General features: G+C 43.4%; 1 protein-coding gene across 1 annotated transcript; it reads left to right on the top strand.

Annotated features, from left to right (window-relative positions):
- Positions 1-6: 6 nt before the first annotated feature.
- Positions 7-19,875, top strand: WDR4 (WD repeat domain 4). The gene is made up of 11 exons (XM_032101043.1): positions 7-128; positions 1,646-1,708; positions 2,426-2,572; positions 4,814-4,970; positions 5,533-5,645; positions 7,702-7,762; positions 8,783-8,881; positions 13,816-13,880; positions 14,536-14,719; positions 15,618-15,687; positions 18,742-19,875. The coding sequence occupies exons 1-11, from the start codon at positions 7-9 to the stop codon at positions 18,921-18,923; spliced, it is 1,263 nt and encodes a 420-aa protein (XP_031956934.1). The 3' UTR covers positions 18,924-19,875.
- The last annotated feature ends 4,191 nt before the right edge of the window (positions 19,876-24,066 follow it).

The raw sequence follows: 24,066 nt of genomic DNA on the forward strand, positions 1-24,066 counted from the left end.
GGGCGCATGGCGGGCGGCGATGGCGGCGGGCGCAGCCCCGGGGCCCGGCCGGCGCTGGCGCTGCGCGGGGCGATGGCGGTGGCGAGCGGCGGGGGGCGGCTGCTGGCGGCGCGGCCCGGGCAGGACGGGTCAGTGCGGCGCGTGCGGGGCCGGGGCTCTGCGGGGTGCGGTGGGGCCTGGTGGGGCAGAGCGGCGGAGGCCGCCCGGGGCCCCCTGAGGGCCCCCCGTGTGTGCAGGGCTGGGAGATGCTGGGGCGGTGCAGGAGCCGCTGGCCCTGCTGCGGTTCGTGCCTTTCCGTGCTCCTTGTCAGCGTTTTCTCTTATCGAAACATCACTTTAAAACTTTCCAGCCTTGGTGGTTTTCTGTCATGGTTGTGCTCCCCCAGTTGGAGGTCACTGCTGTGTGAACGACTGTATATAACATACAGATTATATATATGTCTGTTACACATGCGTATATATGTACATAACGTATAGATGACATGTGTATCTATATAAAGAGTATGTATCTATATGTAACACGCATATGTAACATGTGTAGGTATAGCACATATATAGCATGTATATGTATAATATGTACAAAAATTATGCATAGGTGTATTATATATTACAATATACATTGTGTTGTTTTATATATACATGCATACATATGTATATACAGGCATGATGACAGTCTATTTTATGTCTGTAAGGAAGGTGCATAAAGGTATCTGTAAGACAGGGGCCAAGAGGATGGTGCCCGACTCTTTTCAGTGGTGCCCAGTGACAGGATGGGGAGCAATGGCTGTAAAATAAAACACAAGAAGTTCCACCTCAACATCAGGAGGAACTTTACGTGTAGGGTGGCAGAGCACTGGAACAGCTGCCCGGGAAGCTCATGGAGTCTCCCTCTCTGGAGATATTCCAGACCCACCTGGACGTGTTCCTGTGTCACTGCTCCAGGTGACCCTGCCTTGGCAGGGGGATGGACTGGATGGTCACCAGAGGTCACTCCAACCCGAATGATTCCAAGATTCCATGTGGTATCTGAAGGGAGGTGTCAGAGCATGGACCAGGCTCTGCTTGGTGGTGCCCAGCAATGGGACAGGAGGCAAGGGGCAGGAACTGATGGTCAGGAAGTTCCACCTGAACATGAGGAAGAATTTCTTTCCTCAGCAGTGACTGAGCACGGGGACAGATGGCCCAGAGAGGCTGTGGAGTCTCCTTCTCTGGAGATATGCCAGAACTGTCTGAACACAATCCTGTGCCATGTGCTGTGGGATGGCCCTGCTGGAGCAGGGAGGTGGGAGCGGATGACCCACTGTGGGCCCTTTCAATCTGACCCATCCTGTAATTCTGTGACTGGGTAAATGCTACTGACAGATCTGTTGAGTCTGACAGAAGTAAAATATATGCAAAGTGCAGCGTTACTTCACCAGCAGAGGAGGATTTCCTTTTTGACATGTGCATACTGTCCAAAATTACAAATTTCTGCTGCCTCTGTAGCACTTTGGGAGCCCACCTAGGCAGAGGTGTCTCCTCAAGATGGGGGCAGTTGTGCAAATAACTTTGAAATAAGAGCATGTTACAAAATAGTTGCCTCTCCTCATAGTGAACCTCCTGGTTATTCTAGTCCCAGTAATTTCAGGCTTATTTTTTCCTTGCAGTGATGAGAGTCTCTTCGTGTACAACTGCAGCAGCACAGAGAAGCAGCCCTTAGGAGAGAAAGGGTGAGAAAATCTGCTCTTTTCCTGGAGGGTGCATCTCCTGAGCCTGTGTGGCAGTGAAGGCAGTAAAAGAAAGCTACAGGATAACTCCCTGAGCAGGTGAAGGGTTGGTTTTGCTAACTCTGATGGATATATATATATATATATATCTATTTTTTTGTTTCTATTTCATCCAAGGTTTCATTCCACTGTTCACCTTTTTCTTAGAGAAACACGAGTGGCAAAATCAACAGTTCTCTCTCTTGTCAGTCAAGACATTTATGGAAATGTCCTGTGTTTTTTATTAGATATCTAAGGCTGAAAAAAAGCCCACAAAACAGTTACATAAGTTCTCCAGATATGTTCTCTGAGTCATAAGAGTTCAAAACACACACAGAAAAAAGTATTTTTCTTAGTTTAAATCTAACAACTGGACATTGTTTTACTTGTAGCCAAACAGGAAACATTTTACTGTTTTCCCCCAAATATATATCAAGATGTGCTAGCTCAAATTTTTGTTTTCTAAACAGGTTGTGATGCAGGCTTAGACCTTAAATCAGTTTCCTTTGTCTTGGCTTATTTCTTTGTATTAATGTCCGTGTTGGCTCAACATTTTAAGCAGAAATAAAGGTGTTTCAAGTTTTACTTTGTTCCTTGTGCTCCTGGTAGTTTGGGAACAACCTCCTCAAGGATTTTAGTAGCTATCAGGTTGTGAACTGTTGTTCCCGTTCTCTCTAATAGGCAGGATGGAAAAGGGACAGATAAAGGAAGTGATGACATCCTGGCTTTTGCCTTCTCCCCATCAGGAGATTACTTTGCCTTGACAGATGACAACAAACGCCTGATTCTGTTCCGTACAAAGCCTTCCTGGGAATGTGTTAGTGTCAGGTAAGGTAGCAGGATGGTGCATGTTGTTATGGAGTTATGGCTGATGGATTTAGAGTCCTAAAATGGGAGTATTTGAAATGTTCATATTTGTTATTGCTTGCTTCGTTTTTTTTTTTAAATTCCCTCGCTCAAACAAATTTAATGTTTTTGGGAATTCGGAGTATTTGTCAAGAATTGATGTGTGGTCTTCCCCATACCAAGAATGGGAGTGCAGATGTTTATATCACTGGCCAAGGAAGGATAATCTCTTTCCGTATACCAAACCCAGTGCTTGTGTCTTTAAGAACTAAAACTTTACCCACTCCTGGTGAAGACTGGCGTTGGGCCTGTAAGAGTGATGCTGAGCAGCTCAGTGAGTGCATTCTTTGTTCCTTCTGATTTGGAAGAGAAGGTGTTTTGGGGAGTTTGTGAACTTCTACAAAAGCACATCTTTCGAGATGCTGCAGCTGCTTTTCTTCAGTACATTCCTCTTGAGGAAACAGCCTGTAGCTGTCCACCAGAGGTCCCCCAGTTCCAAGTTCTCTGCTGCTGCTTGTGACAATTCTCTGTAGAAAAACCAGGACCATGAAGGGCTTCTTGGGAAAGTACCTGAGCTTGTAACATCTCTGCTTCTGGTGGTCTCTGACAAATCTGAGACCCTGGCTGCAAAACAAAATCAAGTGTCTGTGCTTGGCTCTGTGTGTAGGGTACAGGATGGACCTTTGGCGTTAAACAGTGTTGTAGTGAGGAAGTGGTCAGGGCATGAAGATGTGCCAGGGAAGGTTTAGGTTGGATATCAGGAAAAGGTTCTTCCCCCAGAGAGTGGTCAGACACTGAAGAGGCTCCCCAGGGAAGTGGTTACAGCCCCAAGGCTGCCAGAGCTCAAGAAGTGTTTGGACAATGCTCTTAGGCACAGGGTGGGATTGTTGGGGTGTCCTGTGCAGGGCCAGGAGTTGGACTCAGTGATCCTTGTGGGTCCCTTCCAACTCAGGATGTTCTAGGACAAAACCAGAAATGCCAAATTTCTGTTCATTCTGTGTCCTGCCTTCCCTGCTGCCCTGCCTTGTGTGTCTTGCCTGTAACATGCCACTGGATCATTGGTGTTTTAGTTTCTGCTGAAAGTTTAACTAGGACCACAGCTGGATTTTTTGGGAATGTCATTACCTCATGTTGGGAAACTGGGAATACAGGTAAAAGGCTCTTTGCATGGATAACAGTTCCAAAGTTGAGCTTTGTGGCTTGTGTTGGTGTTTTGTGGCAAGGTATATAAAGGTCTCACACAGTGCTGGCCTTTGTCATCAGCTTGTGTCAGACAAAGGGGAATCTTTGTGCTCAAGATCACAGGTGGTACAGTGAACTCAGAGCAAGACTTTCTGGTTGGCAAAGTAACCTTTTTTGGAACTATGTTGCCTGTGATGTTGTTGTTGTGGTGTTCCTTTAAACAGCCACTGAGAAGTGTAAGAATTTCTGTCTTCCTACCTGAAGCACAGTGTATTGTCCTCTTGCCTCCAGATGGCCACTGAATTTCAGAGTAGGTGAATATAAATATCCATTCCCTATGATCCTTGGTGCCCACAGTCCTGTACTAACACAGAGGACATGTTTTCTGGCATATGTGGTCCTTATGTTTATCTGGGTAGTTGAAAGAAAGCTGGTACCTGCTACACTGGCAGCTGGAACTTTGAGCTGATGGCAGATGATGAGGGAAACTCATCAAGTTCAGAGCTTTGTCTGGACAAGGAACCCGGAGCCTTTGTCTCTGTGACTTGGGATATGAGGAGAAAAGAGTTCCAAAGCTCACCAGGAAGGGCTTCCCTTTACAGTACAGAGTGACAGCTGGAGGAGTAGTTCATACACAGTGTGAAGGACTCCTATTAGGACAAATCCTACCTTGTCTTTTTTGTGTGTTTAACTCATATTTTTATTATGTAGAGTGCAAAGAAGTCTACCAGCCTTCATTAGAGTCCTGGCATGCTGTCTGGGTGAGGTGCTCAGCTGAGAAAGTACCAAGCAAATTGCAGTCATGCAGCTTTTAATGGTCTCCTGTTCCTCTCCCCACCCCAGGTGTTTGCTATTGCACAATTCACTCATTTACTAGACTCAAAAGTGCTGTTTCAGCCCTGTAATGTTACTCTCATCATCGCTGCCATTTCAGTAATGTTGCATCTGAGAACTTTTTGCCCAGCCTCTTGGTCTGTTTAACTTCTGGACTTGCTGAAGCTGCCATCCAGAGCAGTTCAAGCTGTGCCATTTGTCTTTCAGGTTTGTGACCAGGAGATGCACATCCCTGGTTATCACAGCTGCAGAGGATAAGATTTTTGTTGCAGACAAGTCTGGTGATGTCTATTCTTACTCAATAACAGAACCTCAAGCAGATGGAAAACTTGAGCTGGGTCATGTCTCTCTGTTATTGGATGTGGTAAGTGTCTGCCTCCATGTATTTACAAACCTGCATTCCTGCTTGTGCTTGGGTCTTTCATTGTTGCTCTTGTCCCACACTTGTGGTTTGCTAGGGTTTTTTTTAATTATGTAAATGAAATGTGCTCTAGATGTTTTCTTACTGAGTTTGTGTTGGCAGAGTTTGGTAAGGAAACAAGCTTACGAATGTTGAAAAAGTCTTCATGTTACAGTCTCAGAAGTCTTGGTGACAGAGTGGGAGTTCAGCCAGTCTGCCATGTCAGTTGAGCTCTTCAATGTGATGAGCTTCTTTTTAAGATGCAGGGGCTCTTCCACCTGTACTGTTGAGGGTCAGTGGCTTTCACTGGACCTGGAAGTCAGTGTCGCTTGTCTTAGCGAGTGAGAAAGTTATTGTCATAAAGATTTTACACTTCCATTGTTACTGGAAAAGAGTGGCTTAGTGTTTGTACCTGCCTTTCAGGGTGAGGAGATACAGGTGGTTTACTGCTTATCTTTTTTATTTTCCTAGTTAAGAATTTCAAGCCTTGAACTGCTGGGCACTAAAACTCTCCCCTTCCCAACAGGCCCTGAGTCCCGATGACCGGTATATCCTAACTGCAGACAGAGATGAGAAGATCAGAGTCAGCTTGACAAAGGCTCCCTATAGTATTGTATCCTACTGCATGGGACACAGAGAGTGAGTGCCTTGTGTGCCAGAGCCATTGTGTGCAGCCATTCCCTGCACAGCCACCTTCCTCTGCTCTGAGTGTGTGAAATCATCTCCTCAAATCACCTTAAACAACAGCTTGGTCTGTAATAGAATCCTGGAATGGTCTGGGTGGAAAGAGACCTTTAAAAGTCATCCAGTGCAGCTTCCTGCCCTGAGCAGGGACATCTTCAATAAGGGCAAGTTGCTCAGAGCTCTGTCCAAGCTGGCCTTGAATGTTTCCAGGGATTGGGCTCTACCACCTCTCTGCTCAGCCTGTGTTTCACCAACCCCATTGTAAAAAAATTTCTTCCTTGTATCTAGTCTGAGTCTACACTTAGTTTAAAGCCATTATCCTTTGTCCTGTTGCAAGAGGCCCTCCTAAAAAAAATACATGTCTCCATCTCTTTTATAAGACCTGTTTAGGTACTGGAAGGCTGCAGTAAGTTCTCCCCAGAGCCTTCTCTTCTCCAGGCTGAACAACTCCCAATTCTTTCAGCCTTTCCTCACAGCAGAGGTGCTCCTGCCCTCTGCTTGTGTTTGTGGCCTCCTCTGGACCTGCTTCAACAGGCCCATGTCCTTCTTGTATGCAGGACTCCAGAGCTGGACACAGCACTCCTCTGGGAGTGTTCTCACCAGAGCAGAGGAGCAGAATCATCTCCCTCCAAATGCTGGTCACAAGAGGCTCCAGAAATTGTTAGCTCAGGATGGAACCTACCTTAGTCTTAGGAAGGGAAGTCTTAGGAACTGTCTTTTGAGATTTGAACATATGCTAATTAAATTAACATCATCTCCATGCAGAACTCAGACTTGGAGGTTCTGTGGTAATACAAAAAAACCTGGCTATATGAGCAGGATGGATAGAGCATTCCTGCTTGGGCACCAGACTGCAGTGTGCTGGAGACTGCAATATGAAATGTATTCAAGGAAGGGAACCTCCAAGAAGGATGGAGAGAGACTATTTACAAGAGTATGGAGTGACAGGACAAGGGGAAATGGCTTTGAACTGACAGAGAGTAGGTTTAGATTAGGTATTAGGAAAAAATTCTTTACTGTGAAGGTGTGAGGCAATGGCACAGGTTGCCCAGTGAAGTTGTGGATGCCTCATCCCTGGAAATATCCAAGGTGTTTGTTAGTAGTTGCAGAGTGAAAAGCAGTGTAACTTAATTGGAATATATTCAAAAATTCAATATTTAGGTTAGAAATTAATAAAAAAGGGTTACATAAAGCAGTAATTGTCTTGTTTCACAGTCATGGATTTTCTTCTTGCAGTGGGGCTCATGGTGATTCTTGCTGGATCTATTGTGCCTGCTTTGTCCTGAAAGTTTGTATTACAGTGACCAAATATCTTCCTTTTATTTTTTCAGTCTATGGCTTTAAAGTTATGCCTGTTTCCAAAGACCAGAGTGTCCCATTCAGGTCACGTTCTGCTCAGGTCACTGTATTTTAGGTTAGTGAGCTCTGAGATAATAATGATCCCCAGAAGTTCAGGTCCTCATTACTCACCAAAGACAAAGCAGTATCACCAACTTCTGGAAAACAGAACTTCTGGCTGAATGTAGGCACTGATAAACTGCCACATTAAAATTCTGTAAAGATTGCTTTTAAATGATCTCCAACTGTGGCTGGAGAGATGTGGCACTCTGGAGGCTGAGCCATCACTGTTGCATTTTAAAGGATCTGTTGATTCATGTTTTTAATGTGCATCATGAACTGAGAAAGGGGAACATGCTACCTGAGTAAATCTGTCTCCACTGGCACTTTTTGATCTAAATGACAATGTTCTCTGTTGGGAGGAAGTCAGTAGAATTACCTGAGTGCGGATGGGGAAATGTAGGTCTTCATTAAGTAGAAAGTCAGTAGTTTGTGTAGTGCATATTTCCTAAGTACTGATGACATTTTTTTTCTTCCTCCTAATTATCTTGATGTGGAAAATCTGTTTGTTTATTCTAAGATTCTCTTTTAAAACTGCTGTTTTCTCTTACTGTGTATTTAAAGACCAGGGTGTCAAACAAGAGAGTTCAACTTTTGACTGCTTTTCCTTTAGGTTTGTAAGCAAAATACTTGTTATACCCAACTGTCCTGACTTGCTGTTGTCAGCTTCTGGGGTATGTATTGCAATTTCTTCAAAAAAGTGTTGTTTTTTGTATGTTTGGGGTCTTTTATTATTATTTTTTCTAGTATTTTGGCCAATTTCCTTGGGATACTAGGAATAATCTCATGGTTTACAGGATGGCCTCCCTCCTCCTCCTTCCCTTTTTCTCTCTGCTTTCTTTTCAGTGTTCAGCCATTCTATTGTTGGATCACATAAAAACCTTTTACTGTGCTGATAGTAAAAGCCATCTTTGGGGATGGTGAAATTATCATTAACTCTTTCCTTGGAGCACAGATGTTGTCTGCTTGGATGAGAACTGAAGAAATGAGTATTCCCTCCCTTCCCTCCCCAGTCCTTTTCTTGAACTGATGGCATCCTGCTGCCATACCACACCTGTACAGAGATGGAGTTGGCCTAAAAGAAGGGAAACAATATTCTTTGCTCCCCAGACTACCAAAACTGCACAGGAAACAAACAGTGTAAATCACAGTAACTCCTGGCATTTGGTTTCAGCTGCTGCTCTTGCTTCCCTAAGGCTCTTGTCCCTCTAATTATTTAAGCAGCTCTAGTGCTGCACATGGCTGTATTTCAGTCTTAGCAAATGTTCTTGGATGGCTTTGTTTTTCCAGAGAGGTGTTTAGCCTCTCTTCAGGAGGTTGCTAAATCAAATGAGAATTTGGGTGATAACAAGAGCAGGGGGCAGAGATGGGCAGGCTGAAAGAATTGCCATTAGAATGCTGAGCACATGCATGACTGTGCTATTGGAGACAGGCTTGAAATACCCTCCTCCAGCTACCAAATTTCCACTTCAAAAGGAGAATTAAAATTAGCATGATTGAATAATTTAGAATGCAGGGGGAAATTATGTTAATTAAAATGCTTTATCTGCACTTTGAGGTCTTAACTAAATGACTATTTAGCAGCTTCTGTGAGGAGCTCTTCAGGAAAACAGGGTTTAGCTGAAGGCCAGGAGTGGCCTCTCTTTGCCTGAGTGCTGGTAGTAATAGACTTGTTTCCACTTCCATCTGTCCAGGACTCCACCCTGAGACTTTGGGAGTATAAAAGTGGAGAAGAAATGCACTGCTGTGAGCTAAGTACCCTCTGTGGGCCTGAGGCAACCAAACCAGACCAGGTACGTCCATGTGTGCAGGTGCTTTTGCTGTGCTCCTGATCCTTAACACTGCCAAATGTGTTGGTTGCATTTTGTTAGAAGTGCTTCCCTTCTGTCAGTGGGTTTAGAATTCATGTGAGACCTAAAAACTGTTACAATAGTCTGGGATTTTGGGAAAGGAAGACAGTCCCTGAAATCCAGTCGTGTGTTTTGTGTGGACTTCTAAAATGTGCCAAGCAGTGACCAAAAGAAGCTGGTTCTAATTCTTCACAAATTCAAGTTCTGCACAGTGGACAAAGCCTTCACTTGAATTTTTTTTTCCAAAAACACGGGTGGTGTTGTTTCTTAGGCAGAAGACATCCTGTGACACTGGGAAGATCTAAACATTCACCCATTTTTTAAAATGGTCAGAATTTCAAGTGTTAAAGTTGCAATTTTTCTGAGCAAAAAGAAGCTGTGTAATATTTTTAACCAGTGACCTGCAGTGCTGCCCTGTGGAGTCAGAATGCTGGGCTTGTTATTTTAGGTTCTTTTGCAGCTGGACCAAAATTAAAATGTGCGAGTCCTACATGGAAACTGAACACCCCAGGAGCACTCCTGAACTTCCAGCCTGTACATCAGTGGTCTCATACAGACAAGTTCGGGGTGCTCCTGTGATTTGAGATGCTCACCTGATGTGAGCAGTCGTTCTGGTAGTGCTTGGTCTCTGGTTTTGTTTTTTCCTTGTCATTTAATGTGACATAAGACCAGTTAGCAGTGAAATAGCACTTGAAATAGCACTGTCCTTGTCCCTGCTGTGTGCGTGGAATTAAACCACCTACTCATCTGCTGGGTTACTTGAGTTCACCTCACCACCCATCCTGCTGCGTGTGATTTTTTTCATGTGAATCTCTAAAAACACTTCTTTCCCTGCAGGCCACAGCTGCCTCCCAGTTGTCAGGTGACTGGGAAGCCATGCATGGCTCTTCAGGCAAAGCCACTGTGGAATCCTTATCCAGGCAGAAATTGAATTGAAAACTTCTGCCTTCCCTCCTTTGTGTTGTGGTTTCGATAGTGGAAGTGTGCTTTGCTTCACCTCCCCACATTTGGGGAGCCACTTTCATCACAGACTTCCAGTTTAGACACTGGAAATCTTGGGTTGGCATAGAGTTCCTTTTAGCAGGAATTCAGGGTAATATCCATATGGACAATTTAACCTGCTCCTTGAACTTGGAAGTCTTCTTGAAAGCACACCTGAGCCAGACACCTGTCAGAAGCTATTCGTGGGGTTTTTGACAACTGAAAAACAGGAGGCACAAAATTAAGTCACAAACCCATCTAACTGATATCCTCTGATATTCTGGGTACAGCAGGATTTGAGCATTTGTTTTAGAGGGAGTAATGGGTTTATTCTAAAATAATTTGCCTTCTAGATTTAGAGGATCACTGAGGACAAGTAAGCAACTAACTGAAGTGGGGATTCTGTGATTAATGTTAAAAATGCTGCTTGTTGCTTAGACTGGCTTAGCATTAGTAAGAGGGCTTGTGTGTAAATTAGCAGTGCTTGGTCTGTTACTGAACCCTAATTCCACTGATTACAAAGAAGTTTATCAAAAAATAGTATTAAACTATATAATGAACCTTGAATGTAGCATTGGATAAACTAGCAAATGTCAAAAAACTTGTTGCTGCAGGTAGGAACTGATCTAAGAAAACATCTCCAACTCTCTTAGAATGTTTTTGAATGTAGTTTAGTAATACTTGCCTTGTCTCCTAATAAAATCCCTTCCATAGGATACTCTTCATGCTGATGTAGTCTCAGGAGAATTTGGAGATGCCCTTTGCTTGAGGAGTCTCCATTTAGCTTCTTTACCTCAGTGTGAGTAAGCAAAGACAGAAGGGAAAAGCCCACAAGCTGTGGGTTAATAAATAGAGCACAGCCATTAAATAATAAACCTTATTCCTGCAGTGCTTTGCAGTTCTTCCATCCAGTGCCACATGTGATGGTGTTGGAAGCCACAAGGTGGCCTGTTCCTTGAATCCGTGAAATGCTGGATGCTGCTCGCTCTCACAGGTGGTCTGCAGGGAAAAGGAGACTTTTGTCCTGCTGGCATCTCAGTGCTAGAAATGCCAGAGGTGACGTCTGGTGACATGTGTTTAGTCATGTTGTGCATCCAGGTGTGTCACAGATCATCTCCACAACCCAGAGTGACATTTGTGACAAGCAGAGTGTCTGCAAATGACTCTGCAGCCAAGGATCAGATAGGGATAAAAGTGCTTTTTCTTTTTTTTTTCTATTGTTATATTTAATTTTTACCATCGATAACCAGTGTGAATGCACTGGAGCTTGAAACACAGCTTGAAACACAATGAGGATGGAATCATCAGTAATGGTGGGTCATGTGAGCACAAAAATGTGGGCTTATTTTGCTTGGCAGATGATGAATATGTGTCTGTTTGGGGACTGTAGGAGTGTTTTGAGCAGTGTAGCATTGGTTTCAGCTGATGGCTTGCAGATCCTCAGTTCATTTTCCCACTAGAATGGGAGTAATTCTCTAATTCCATAGTGCTATATAAATATTTTCCTGCTTCAGAGCTTTCACCTCATCTGATCTTCTTGACAGCAGAAGCTTGTTTAAAGTCCAGAACATGAATTGCACAACTCTACCCCAATGCACCAGTACATTAATTTTTTATAGGGTCACCTCACAGATGACATAAAAAGTTAATTTTAAGGTGTTGGCAGGCTGATAACAGTGTTGTATAAACACCGACTTAAGTTCAGAGAGCATCAAGTGAACATCTGTTTATCACAGAATGTTCTTGTAGCTCTTCCTTAATTGATTTCATAGCCTTGTCCTTGACCAAGAAAATGCTGTGGGTCTTGCATTCATTTTGCTGATTTTTTAACTTACCCACACATGGAAAAGAAAGAACTTGGAAAGAAGATGCATTTTTCTTTCTCTTTCCAGATGTGACTAAAACTTGGTTCAAATCAAAACAACCTGCTCCTCCCTCCTCCAGTGATGTTGGGGGAGAGCTGCTGTCTAATTCAAGTTCACAGAACCCTTTGTCTCTCTCTAACAAAGCACTTGGCTGTGTAGGTGGGCATTTCCCTGCATGTTTGTCAGGCAACAGGCAGAGAGGCGAGCTTTGTTATTAGAAATCAATAGCACAGGTTTCAGCTTTTTTAATATATATGTATATATCTTGGCTTGTTCCTTCAAGTGTCTGAAGAACCCACTTGTGGCTTACAGTAAATAGGAGCTGTCAGTTCTACTCCAAAGCTGTGGTGTAAGCAGCTCCATCCTGCAGAATCTGCATTTAGACATATTAGCTACAGAGAACCTTTGTGGTTCAGCCTACTCACCCTGCCTGGTATTTGGAACCATCTTTTATGTCTGTATGAAACAGGGGTCCTGGGTCACAGTGCTAAATAGGGACCAATAACTTCATATTTCTGCAGAGTAGCAGGAGATCAGTCCCATGCGTTCTCAGGAGCTTTGAATCATATCAGTCCTTTTGGTCATGTTTTTTATTAAGTGCTCCTTTTCTGTCCAAACAGGTGTTTGAGATGAGTGAAAAGTGTGTGCATGCTGTTCTTGCTTCCCCCTATGAAACCGTATCACACAGTTTTTCTCATGTGCTGGAGAGAAAAAAAAATGTTTTCAGCTCTGTTTATACCATGAATTAATTTTCTTTCCCACAGTTAGGTTTATCTCTTAGTAGTTGCATCATGTGCTGTTGACAAAATAGCTTCTGGTGTTAAACTTGCTGACTTGAATTTTTGGAAGCTGCACAGCTTGTTTTGCTTTCCTACATGGAGTGCAAAACTGTGAAACAAGCACCCTGACAGTGCCTATACATCAGCTGGTAGCTCCAAGGGTAAAATCCTTGGTTACTCCCAGATTCACCCTAACTTAGTGAACCAGAGGTTCTGGCCACTCACCAGTGTTGTGTTAGAGAAAGAGGTGGAGGTAAAAAAAAAGAATATTTGAGGAATCAGAATTCTGCCAGCAGAGTGTCAAAAAGATGTATTTTCCCTGCCCTAAAGGAAATAACTCCCTGCTTCTCTACTTGGAAGGTTTTAGTCATCAGCAGTGTTGGTGTTGTCTCTGCTTATAAAATACACTTGAGAACCAGCCTTTTGCTATTGCAGTTTTGCCTTTCACGTTATATAACAGATACTTTTGAAAAAGCACCCCAGGACATCATTTTGCAGTTTCTCTGTTTCTCCCAAGTTCTTCCCTACTCCAGGAGCCTCAAATCAGTTGTTTCATATTTCAAGTAGAATGGTTTGTGCAGCAAAGATGCTGCTTCTCTCCCAGGTAGAACTGTTTAACTTCTAAATTAGGAGTGTGGTGCGGGGTTTTTTTGTTGTTGTGTTGGTTTTGTTGGGGTTTTTTTAATGAGGGAAATGGCCTCAGGCAGTCTTTCCTTGTTGTTCAGAACACATTTTCTGTGCAGCAGGATGGCTTCACCCAGGCACAGGTTGAAACAGAGGCAGCACAGCAGGGATATTAGGGATATTAGCTATGCATCACTATCTTCGTTTTTTAACAAACAGAACAGCAGCTAATAGCTTGTGTTTGTAATATCTGAGCTGCTGGAGTGATATTCTGCCTGAGCAGGCTTAATGTCAAATGTTTTTGCCATTAGCATTGCAGGAGAAAATGTTTGAAGGTGGTGTATTTTCCTTCATCTGTTGGTTTGTCTGCTAATGGTAGTTCGCTCAAACCTTTACATTTGATCTCTGGACAGTGTGGAAGGGAGAAGTGTGGAAAACTTCATAGAGCAGCAAAACTGGTACAAAAATAAACTTGACTGCAGTTTAAAGGTAATTATTTTGCTTAACTTGCTGTAAATTAAGACACCTGCTAAATTTTAGAGGCTCTTAATGAAATGGAATGTGAATTTTCTGCCCATAAATGGTCTTAACTTAGAAGGATGGGGTTTTTTTTTTCTATTCCTAATAGAAATACACCGTGTCAAGAATAACCTACTGCTGTCAAGGTGGTTATGTTGCCATTCTGTGTGACAGGTAAGAATAGATGGAATAATCCCTAAAATCATCCCAGCTCCTGCAAAGGCAAGAGCATCTTTCCCTGCTGGCTGGCCTGGCTTTCCCTGAGCCTGCAGTACTTGGTACTGTGGGTCTCCAGATGTCCAGGAATGCCTGTGGCCTCACAGGGAGCCTCTGTGTCCTCTACTTGTTCTGAGTGCAGAGGGGAGTACAAGGGTTACTGTAATTTTGTACAGTTTGTGATGCCTTTCCCTCAGTGGAGGAAACACGAGGCTGGGAGGTACAAGAGCTAGGGGATGTTTTATTTTGGCTGGTGCTCAGCTGTATATTCCTTCAAGTGCAGCCCTGTAGGCCAATGTGCCACAATGCAACACTCCTCATATTTTAAGTCCTTAGTAATCCTTATGAAATTCCCTTTACTACCCTTTCTTTTAAAGAGAAGGCAGCACTGACTGCTTTTTCTTTCACATAATGCTTGAAAAGCCATTTGACATGTTGGGTATTTACAGCTTCTGACTCAGGTCATGTAAGCAAACTGTATTTGAAGTGCTTATTCTAACCACTTTGCTTTGGCTCAGTTTGGAATTAAGAGTGGGTGTCTGTAGTTTGCTGTACAAGTGATGGCTGTAGGTGGATTTGGTAATAATGGTAATTAAGTTTTTCCTCTCAAAAGTATTCCCACAGTCTACATCTTTCAGCTCGATGCCACTGCCCAGCAGCTGGTTTACAAACAGCAAGTCTCTCTGAAACACAGAGGTTGGGACATTGCATTTGAGGAAACAGGAGCTCTGTGGATTTTGCAGGAAGACAAGGAAGCTCCTCTTCTTCTGTACAGAGCATGTGATGGACAGTGGAAGGTACTTTTTTAATGCTGAAAAATCCTGAGTTGTTTGGTGATGTCTTGAGGCCACAGCAGAAGTGGAGTTTGCTGTTCCATGAAAGCTAAAAGGCACCTTTCTCTCTGCCTTGAGATGGATAAAAGCCATAGATACACATTGCATTATACACAGGTGAGAAGAAGAATGAGAAGGTGTCAAGAGCTTGTTATGAACACCAGTCTGTTTGTTCTCAGCTAAAGCTGCCATCTGGCACAGCAGGATCAGAGTGCTTGTCAGCACTCAGTACTTTAAACCATTGCCTGAGCTTTCTGTGGGCTACACTTGATGATTTAAAAAAAAACCAAACCACAAACCAACAAAATCCCTTTGGGTTTGCTCAGGAATGCTTTCCACACAGCTTTCCTTGTGCTTGCCTCTGAGGGATCCTTTGCAGGACAAGGCATTTTGGGAGCTTAAGCGAGTTACTTCATTTTCACTGAGTACAGGGAATCAAATTTGGGGTATGTGCTATCAAGTTCTCTTTTATTGCCTATTAAACAACTGCAAACTCATCTGTTATCCTTGTAAGTCCCCAGCTAATTATGGTCTGGTTGTGAAGTGGTTTTAAATGAAACTTCTGAGTATGTTCTTTGACCTTAACGTGTTTCCTGGGATATTTCTTTTCCTCACAGATTAGTAAGTGGGAATCAATTCCTTTTTTGTTCAAATGGCAAAGCTTTCCTAGCAGAACTTGAGATCTCAGGCCGGGTTTCAAAAACAGCTCTTGAAAAAAGGAGCCTGGGAGAGATCATGGAGGTTTTACACTTGCTCTGTTTCACTGCACTCTTCTGAGAGCTGTTGCATTTTTCAGCATGCTGTGAAACACAAAATTGTCTATTAATCCCAAAATGACATGCAGCATTCCTTCTTTTCCCAGGCTGTAACTGATGACAGAGGATTACAGAAGATGTCAAAATATATTCAAGACAACTGGACAGTATTTGAAGGTGAGAAATTTGGCCTAAAGGTTATGGGAATGCAGATTTTACAGCTGAAGCATAAGATTTAGGAACAAGATTGGAGTTCAGGTCAGTTCAGCTGGCTGTTGAAGTCACTCAGTCTTTGTTTGCTCAGTTTCATCACACTGTCTGGTGTGGAAGTCAGTGCCGATAATGACGTGTGTTTGGGGCACTGTTATCAAAGAACGATGTAGGTATTTAGAGCTGAATTGCAGCCTTATAACTTTGCCATAGCCACCTTATCACAGGGATGTATCCAAACACCCTCTGGCAGAGCTGCTGGAGTCTGTCTTGCTGCTGTGGTATCAGATACTGGTGTTTGTTGTCTTGTCTCCTGCCTGGGTGTGAGACTTTGTCACAGATGTAGTGGAAACAGGATGGAACAGCCATGGGAGGAGCAGCTCTGCTGTAAAGATGGGCTGCTTGGGTCCACCTTGGCAGGGCAGATGATGTGGAGCGTGGTGTGGCTGGAAGGTGTGAGCCTGGATGGGACAACAGATGACATTGGTTAGTGTCAGGGCTGGCTCATTTTGTTCTTGCTTCCTGCCCCACTCCCAGTCTCTGTCAGAAAAATAATGCCTGGCTTACTTGTTCAGAAGCACCCTATGTTCCCAGGATTTTTCGTGTTTTAAAAAACACCCAGCTTTACTTAGAAGCTGAAATTAAAGCAGTGGTGGCTGCAGGGTAGAGAAGAGTTGTGGCATGTGCTAAAATCTGAATTATATATTGAAACTTCATTAATAGAAATTTCTCTCCTGTGCTTTGCTGGGAGACTGGGAATCTTCCTTAAAAAAATGTGTTACAGTTCTCACCAGTCTTCTGGTCTATTCATGGTGGCCATATGTAAAGATGAGAGCTGCAGAAATGTTCAGTCTGGTGTAAAGTCTCCTTAATATCTGGTATTGGGTGGTTTAGCATGTAGCTGTCATTAAGTTGGTCATTAAGTTGTAATTAAGGTGGTGCAGTCTTTGCAAGTCAGGTGCTCCTTTGGAAGGGAGATGTTTGCATGGAGATGTTGCAGTCTTGAGAGTTACAGCCAGGTGGATAATTAGGAGGATGAGGTCTGAGTGAAAATGAGCACAGAGAAGTAAAGAGAGCAGGCAGGGGGAGAGGTTCTGGGCATAATTAGCCCGTGGAACAAACGAATGTGAAACGCAGTCACTGGCTCATCTGCAGCTGGGAAGGGAGCACAGCTCACGTGACAGGGTTCATTATTGTTAATTAGTAAGTGGAGGCTCACTTGATAAGCACTTATTCCAGTGCATAATGAGTGCTTCAAAGGTAGTTACATTTTGTGAAACAAGTGATCATTACATTGTTTGAATCCAGTCCTAATCCCTGCATATTGTCCTTTTATAGACTTTTCTCACCTGTTTGAGGTTTCTGTAGGATTTAAGATTCAATGGTCAATCTGGAAGTATCACAGAACCCTAGAATGGTTTGGGTTGAAAGGAACCTTAAAGACAATCCAATCCCAACCCCCTGCCATGGGCAGAGACACCTTCCACTAGTCCAGGTTGGTCAGAGCCCCATCCAACCTGGGCTTGGAGACTTCCAGGGATGGGGCAGCCACAGCTTCTCTAGTAGCTCACCACCCTCTCAATAGTTTCTTCCAATACTGAGTCTAAACCTAGTCTCTTCCATTTTGAAGCCATTCTCCCCTGTACACATTGAACAGTTTGACATTGTGCTATAACTCATCCTAGAAAAATTAAAGAGGAAGATTTAGTGCAGACTGATGAAGGAAAGAGTAGCATGGATGTTCAAACCAGCAGCACCCAATTTCTCCCAGGGCCAAGGGCCAGTAAAACTCTTACTGAGTGCAACACTAAAAGTAAAAACCTATGCTTTGCTGAGCAAGGAAAAGCTGCATTTTATACCAAGAAACAGGGGGATGCTGTATGTGTGTTTCTGTGGAGTAGCACACTTAGCTTCAGAACCAAACCTTAGCAGGTGCTGGATTTCTCTTCATTTGTCCTTTAAAGATTGTGAGTTTTGTTCAGTGGGAAAAGTGGAGAATGGGAGATAATTGGCTTTGTCAAGTGCCATTCCAACAATTTTTTTAGAAATATGGCCTTAGCCAGCTGGTCTAATTTTGTATTCCCTACATAAACAGTCTGATTGGGGATTTTTGGATAGCAGTTCCCTGCTAAGCTCATCTAAACCTCCAGCCTTGGAGGGGATGTGAGCAATATTACGCTGAATTCACAGAACGTGTAACAAAGCCATTGGAGCAAACGCTTAGGAATCTCTGTGTGCTGTAGAACATGACCATTTGAAGTCTAAACCTTTGGCCTTCTTGTAAGTTAATACTTTAGGAGAAAAGCCAGCTAAGCACAGTTAGGTGGCAACTCCCTTTGTAGTGTTTGGGTGCCAGGGAACAACTCCAGTGGTTCAAAACCAGAAGCCCTGAAGTCTGCAAGTGTCCACTGTGTGAGGAGAGCTGTGTCCTCTCTTTGCTTCAATGTCAGGTGCTTGATTCTGTATGAATTTTTTAGCCTAAAAATGGAGGCTGTGCCTGGCTGGTGAATGCTGAACAGCTGCTTGCCAACACAAACCAGGCTTACACAGTGTAAATGTTGATATTTAATCACAGAGTGGTTTGGGTTGGAAGGGACATTAAAGATGATCTCATTCCACCCCCCTGCCATGGCCAGGGACACCTTCCACTATCCCAGGTTATTCAGAGCCCTGTCCAACCTGACCTTGAACACTTCCAGGGATGGGGAGTCCACAGCCTCTTTGGGCAGCCTGTGCCAGGGCCTCACCACCCTCAAAGTAAAGAAATTTTTCCCAATTTTTAATCTAAATCTGCCCTCCTTCAGCTTAAGGCCATCTCCCCTTGTCCTGTCATTACATGCCTGGGTGAAAATCCTTGTCCAGCTCTCTTGAAGCCCCTTGAGGTACTTTGGAAGGCTGATACAGTGGATAGGACCACAGTAAATGAATTGGAATTCCACCATCTAAAATGACACTCCCGGAAGTAATTGATGAGACCTCTAATGGAATTAACACCTGTGTTCTTGCTTTGCCCACCTGCAGGTTCTGTTGGTGCAGAGAGCTACTACAGCAACCTCTACAAGGCCTCCTTTGATAACATGGACGAGTACCTGCAGAGGAAGGAGGAGAGGTTACAGCAGCAGAAAAAGAAAAGGCAGGATCTGCAGCGTGGTTCCAATGGACAGGCAAAGAAGAAGATGAAGACTGAAGAGCCATCACTATGACTGCTGTGAGCTTGTGACCTTTGCCTTGAGGAAAGAAAGTGATCCAACTGTGGACTTTTTACATATGAAATGAATTATGCAAAAGGACTGGTTTAAAATTTTATTCAGGTTTTCAGGCAGGCTGATGTGACAATATCATGTTTGCAGCAAATAATGCATTTACAACATACCTAAACTTTCCAGCAGAATACAGTGTTAGTTCAGTCCTGGGAATCTCTGATGCATGTTACATGAATATTGGAGATGGTGTTTTCCTTGAAACAGGATTTTCTTTTTGCCTGCTGTGTTCAGACTTTCTTCTTCAGGTGGAGACACACTGATTAAAGTGGATGCAACTTTATTTTTGATTACTTTTGGTTTGGGTTGTTTGGGAGGTTTTTTTAAACTTTTTAAAAAGTTTGTTAGTTAATGTAACTAAGTGTACCTGGGTATGGGGAGGGGAATGTAGAAAAATTCTTGCTGGATATGAGATGTTTTAACTGAGACTTTCCCTTCTCTGTTTTTATCCTTTAACTTCCGTTCATATGGTTGGGATTTTGCCTGGCTTCCAATCCATTATGTCTTACTTATGGGATATTTCTATAGGAAGAAGTGCAAAAGTTAATTTTGTTTACTGCAAAGTAAAAGTAAAATGTGCCAGTCAACTTTGTGTTACTGGAAGCTCCTTCCATTGCAATATGATTCTGCTGTGTCTGAAAATCATGTGAGAGCAGAATTTGGAGTGCATCCTGCTTTTTTCATGGAGAACTTTCCCATACTGTAATTATCCGAGACACATCTTCTTGAGAAGATGTCAGTAAGAGCCTTATGGGGCCACTTGTTGCTGCATGACAGGGCAGAAGATGTGTTCATCTGCCAGATGGTATCATGTTCATGTGGAATATCATGTCCTTCACAAAACCAGGTGTGGAAATCTGTACAGCTCATTAAAAGTACTCAGATTTAACCTGTGCACTGTGAGTGGTTCTCTCTGGAGTGTCTGGACACGTAGAATTTTTGCATTCAAATGCAGATGTGTGGCCCAGCTGCTTGGTTTGCTGACAGCTTCTACCCTCCCCTTCTCCCGTGAAGGATGCTGAATGTCAGAGCTCAACAACAGGTAGGGAAATTTCCTGGTGGTTTCCCTAAATCCCATGCTGATGGGAAGCTGTGAGGGAAAACGCTGTAATTTCAGTCTTCTGAAGGAATGTGTGGGGTGAAAACCTTCCGGACTGTACCTGGAACAGTCAGTACAGTGGTACAACGCTAGTGATGAGCATTTTTCGTGGTCCTCAGGGAAGGATGAGAAGCTGCCACCTGAAGTGCTTCGATATTGGGTTGGAGCGGTGGCTTGGAGACTGAGGCACCTGTGGTGTGATGGTGGCCTTTAAAACTTTGTAATTCTTGTTGTGCTCATTTAATTGAAGAGGAGCTCTAGGGAAAGGAGTTGAGGAAGCACTTAAGGAAGCTCCAGCCTCAGAGTAGCTTTTATTTAGGAGTAGAGTTTGCTGGTGTGCAGATTCTGTAAAATACTACCAGAAACAGGCTTGTATTCAGACTCTGTGAACCAGACAGGACAGGAGGAAAAGGTTCTGAACTAGATGTTTTGCTAGCTGTGATAAAGAAATCATCCCATGATGAAGTTTGCAGATCCAATGCAAACTCCAACATTTTTGAACTAATTTGAATCTGCAGCAGGAGCCTGTACTGAATCATTTCTGCATGTCACCAGGTAATACTGAGAAGGTGGTGTGAGCTCAAAGCAGGTTCTTTTTGTGTCATCAGAACATTATTTTAGCCAAGCTGCCTGGGCAAGTATTGCTCTGATGCTCTGACCTGGCCCTGGGCAGATTTGGGCATCTTGGAATTACAGAATGGTTTGGGTTGGAAGGGAATTTGAAGACCATCCAGTTCCAAGCCCTTCTGCTAAAAGCCCCATCCTCCCTGGCCCTCCAGGGATGAGGCATGAACACACTTCCAAGGATGCAGGAGGCTGTGGGTGTGCAGGGCTGATGGGGCAGGTCACCTGTGACACTCCTGCTCACCACAGAGGTTTTTACCCAACCCTACCTTCTCCTCAGCAACTTTGATGCTGAGTGGTAGGAGTCCATGTGCACAAAAAACCCCATTTTCTCATTGAAGGAAAATCTGAGGAGGACACAGGTAACTGCCTTCAGTGCTTGGTTGCAGATCCTGTATGTCAATATTGTTAAACTTCTAAAGGGTGAGAGACTGCCATGGCAATTCCTATTCCTGGAGGATATTTTTCCTCAGCTTAGGAGAGATAGACCTTGACAGTGATCTCCACTGGCTGCAGGCACTCCTGTGATCCTCACCCTGCCTGCTGTCCTGGAAGAAACCCAAATTTTCTTCCAACACTTGAACTCGTGACAGATCGCGGTGCGTGGGAGTGACATGAGATGTGATATCTGGCAGATGGCTCAGGCCTTTTGGTTCTTCTTCCTGCAAGTTCTTTCCTATTCCACTTCAAGTTTCCTTTTCTGCACACAGCAGTTCCTGAGCTTCAGTTGTGAGACCATGTCTGCCTGTGGATTGCTTTCAAGGGCTCTGTGCAAAGTGATCAGAGAAAGGAAGCTTTGCTGGAAGGTGTAAATCCTTCCTTTAGATGTTTTCCAGTCTGCCTTGTCTGACTGGAAAACACACACAAATCATTAAAAGGGAGGGGATACCACTGCTGCAGAGAGGGAAACAACACTCCTCTCCCTGGTATTTGAACTATTTTCTTCTAGTGGTTAAACCTGATGTCACTTGCTTGTGTTTCTTTTCTGAACTTGAACCAAGGCCTGTGTGTGTGCCTGGCAAAAGGGGGTGGGTCGGCAAGGGTGTAGTTTTACAGCAGGACTGGAAACCCTCAAACCATTCCAAGAATATTTGTAGGCCACATGAGTTCACCCCATGCTGCACTGGAGCTTTTTGTGGTGATTGTGCAACTCCCCTACTTCTCTGCTGAGCACCGACACTCCAAGGAGCTTTTAAAAATGCAGGTAGGGGAGAATGTGTTTCTTTTCCTCAGCATTTCAAACCAAAGCATATCCTTCCTATCCCTGTTGCTGGGATTTCACCAAAAGCCCCTTCAGCAGCACACAGTTGAACAGAGTGACCTTTTATCTATCACAGCAGGAAGGAACCCTAATCAAATGCAGCCCAGAACTATGCTTTGGAACAGGCCTTGCATTTTTAACAAAACTTTGGAAGCAATCTTGTTCTATAAACGAAAATGTCTGTAAACAAAAATGTTCTATTCTTTAAAAAGAAAGACCCCAATACAATGTAGTTGCTTTATCTCCAGGCTAGTAAAAAATTGCTGCCAATTTCAGCACACTCCAAAATCTGCTTCAGCTTTCTTTGATGAGCTATTTTGCTTTGATCTGAGGAGGAAACACCCAGTGGGTTTAACTCTTACTGGTTGTCCCTGTTGCTGTCAGTCCTGGTGCCATGGTGTGAAAGGAGGACTCGGAGTGTGGTGAGGGAAAGCACAATGGGATTTGTCAATAATTGTGGATGCAGAGGCTGGAAAGAAAAGAGAATTGAATGTTGATTTTTAATATATTTGCACAGGTTATCATCCACTACAGCACACCACTACTTCTTCCAAAGTTCTTTTTTCCCCCTCTCCTTTTCTATTGATAGAGATAATTGGTGTGCTTGCACAGGCAGATGTGCCCATGGGCATGACCTGAACACCCAGCAGGGTGGCTGCCCCTCATTTCCTAACCAGCACTTACAGCCTTGACTTTGAGCAGCTTTTGGAAAGTTTATTGCAGTCAGTGCCCACTGGAAATGGGAGTTGGGTGCTGTTGGTTGCTTAATTCAACTTTGAATTCAAACAGCTCTTTATAGCTGGGTGGAGGTATTAACTCCAGAGAATCAGCATGAAGCAAATACAGGTAGAAGCAAATAGGACTTGAGCACAGTCATGGAGCCTCCCCTGCTTCTGTCAACAGCAAGGCCCAGTTCTCCATGGAAAAGCTTTGAACAGTTATTCACCTGTCTGAGATTTATCAGATTTACACCTACAGGCAGGATAAAATATTTCTTCTTGTTGCCCATAGGGATAATAAGAAATTAGTAGTCTTATCTGGCATGGAAATTCTGAATTTGGACTGTCAGACGTAGTCATGTATATGTGTGTGTGTATATATATATACACACACATATTAAAAAAATATATGAATAATGTATATATATGTATAAAAATATATCTATGTAAGAAACCCCACACCAAACCAAAAAATCCCCAACTATTCATGGACCCAAGCTTCCTTCTAACACAAAGTAAGGAGATCCTTTCCCTGTGTTGTATCTTGCTGTTATATAACCCTTTGGCTTAAGCTTCACTTGCAGTGGGAAGAGAACCACGCTGCATGTGGCCCTCACCTCCTCAACCTCCGTGTGAGAAAGAGACAACCTCAATCCTGTGAAAAGTCCAAGGAGCAGCACAGGTTGGCACTTTTGAGTTTTCCATGCCTTGTGTTAAAGAAAATACAGTATAAACAAGTAGCTGTTGCTGCTAATCCTTTCTGAAGTGGCTGTTGGAGGGAGGCAGTTATGAAACAGAGTATTCAACACGAAAACACAATTAAGCATCCATTTTTGGCATTCCATCTGTGCAGGTTTTCAGGCTTGCAGCTTGATTCACTGCCTTTACAGCTGTGCTGCAACCCACCAGCGTTTTGTGCTTTTAAATAAGAGCTGTGTTAGTGTATTTTCTCATCAGCATGTTGTCAAGATGGCAGCATCCCATATAAATTCTGGTTAGTTTTTTGCAGTGCTGGATGTCTTGGATTTCTCCATTGACTTTTCCCCTTTATCACTGCAGTATTTTACATAGCAGTGCTTCCTTTGCTTTCTAGTATTTCAAATTTTAATATTTCAAAGCTCAAGAAAGGCAGAATGTGACACACCAGCTATAACAAATTAAAAGCAACATTACTCTGATTTTTTTTCCTGTTTCCTGCCCTGTGGAAGACTTCATATTATTATCTACGTTCATTAGTTTTACCTGAAGTAATAAATCATCATTGCATCTAAAGCCAACAGTATTCAGCAAATAAACCAGCAATTTGAAAGTGAAAGCTTCTTATCTTCAAGGAAATTGTAGTAATTAGTCACTGTCTCTAAGATTTACATGTGCTGTGTTTCT

Source organism: Corvus moneduloides, chromosome 2 (genome assembly GCF_009650955.1).
Source record: "Corvus moneduloides isolate bCorMon1 chromosome 2, bCorMon1.pri, whole genome shotgun sequence".
Taxonomy (NCBI): domain Eukaryota; kingdom Metazoa; phylum Chordata; class Aves; order Passeriformes; family Corvidae; genus Corvus; species Corvus moneduloides.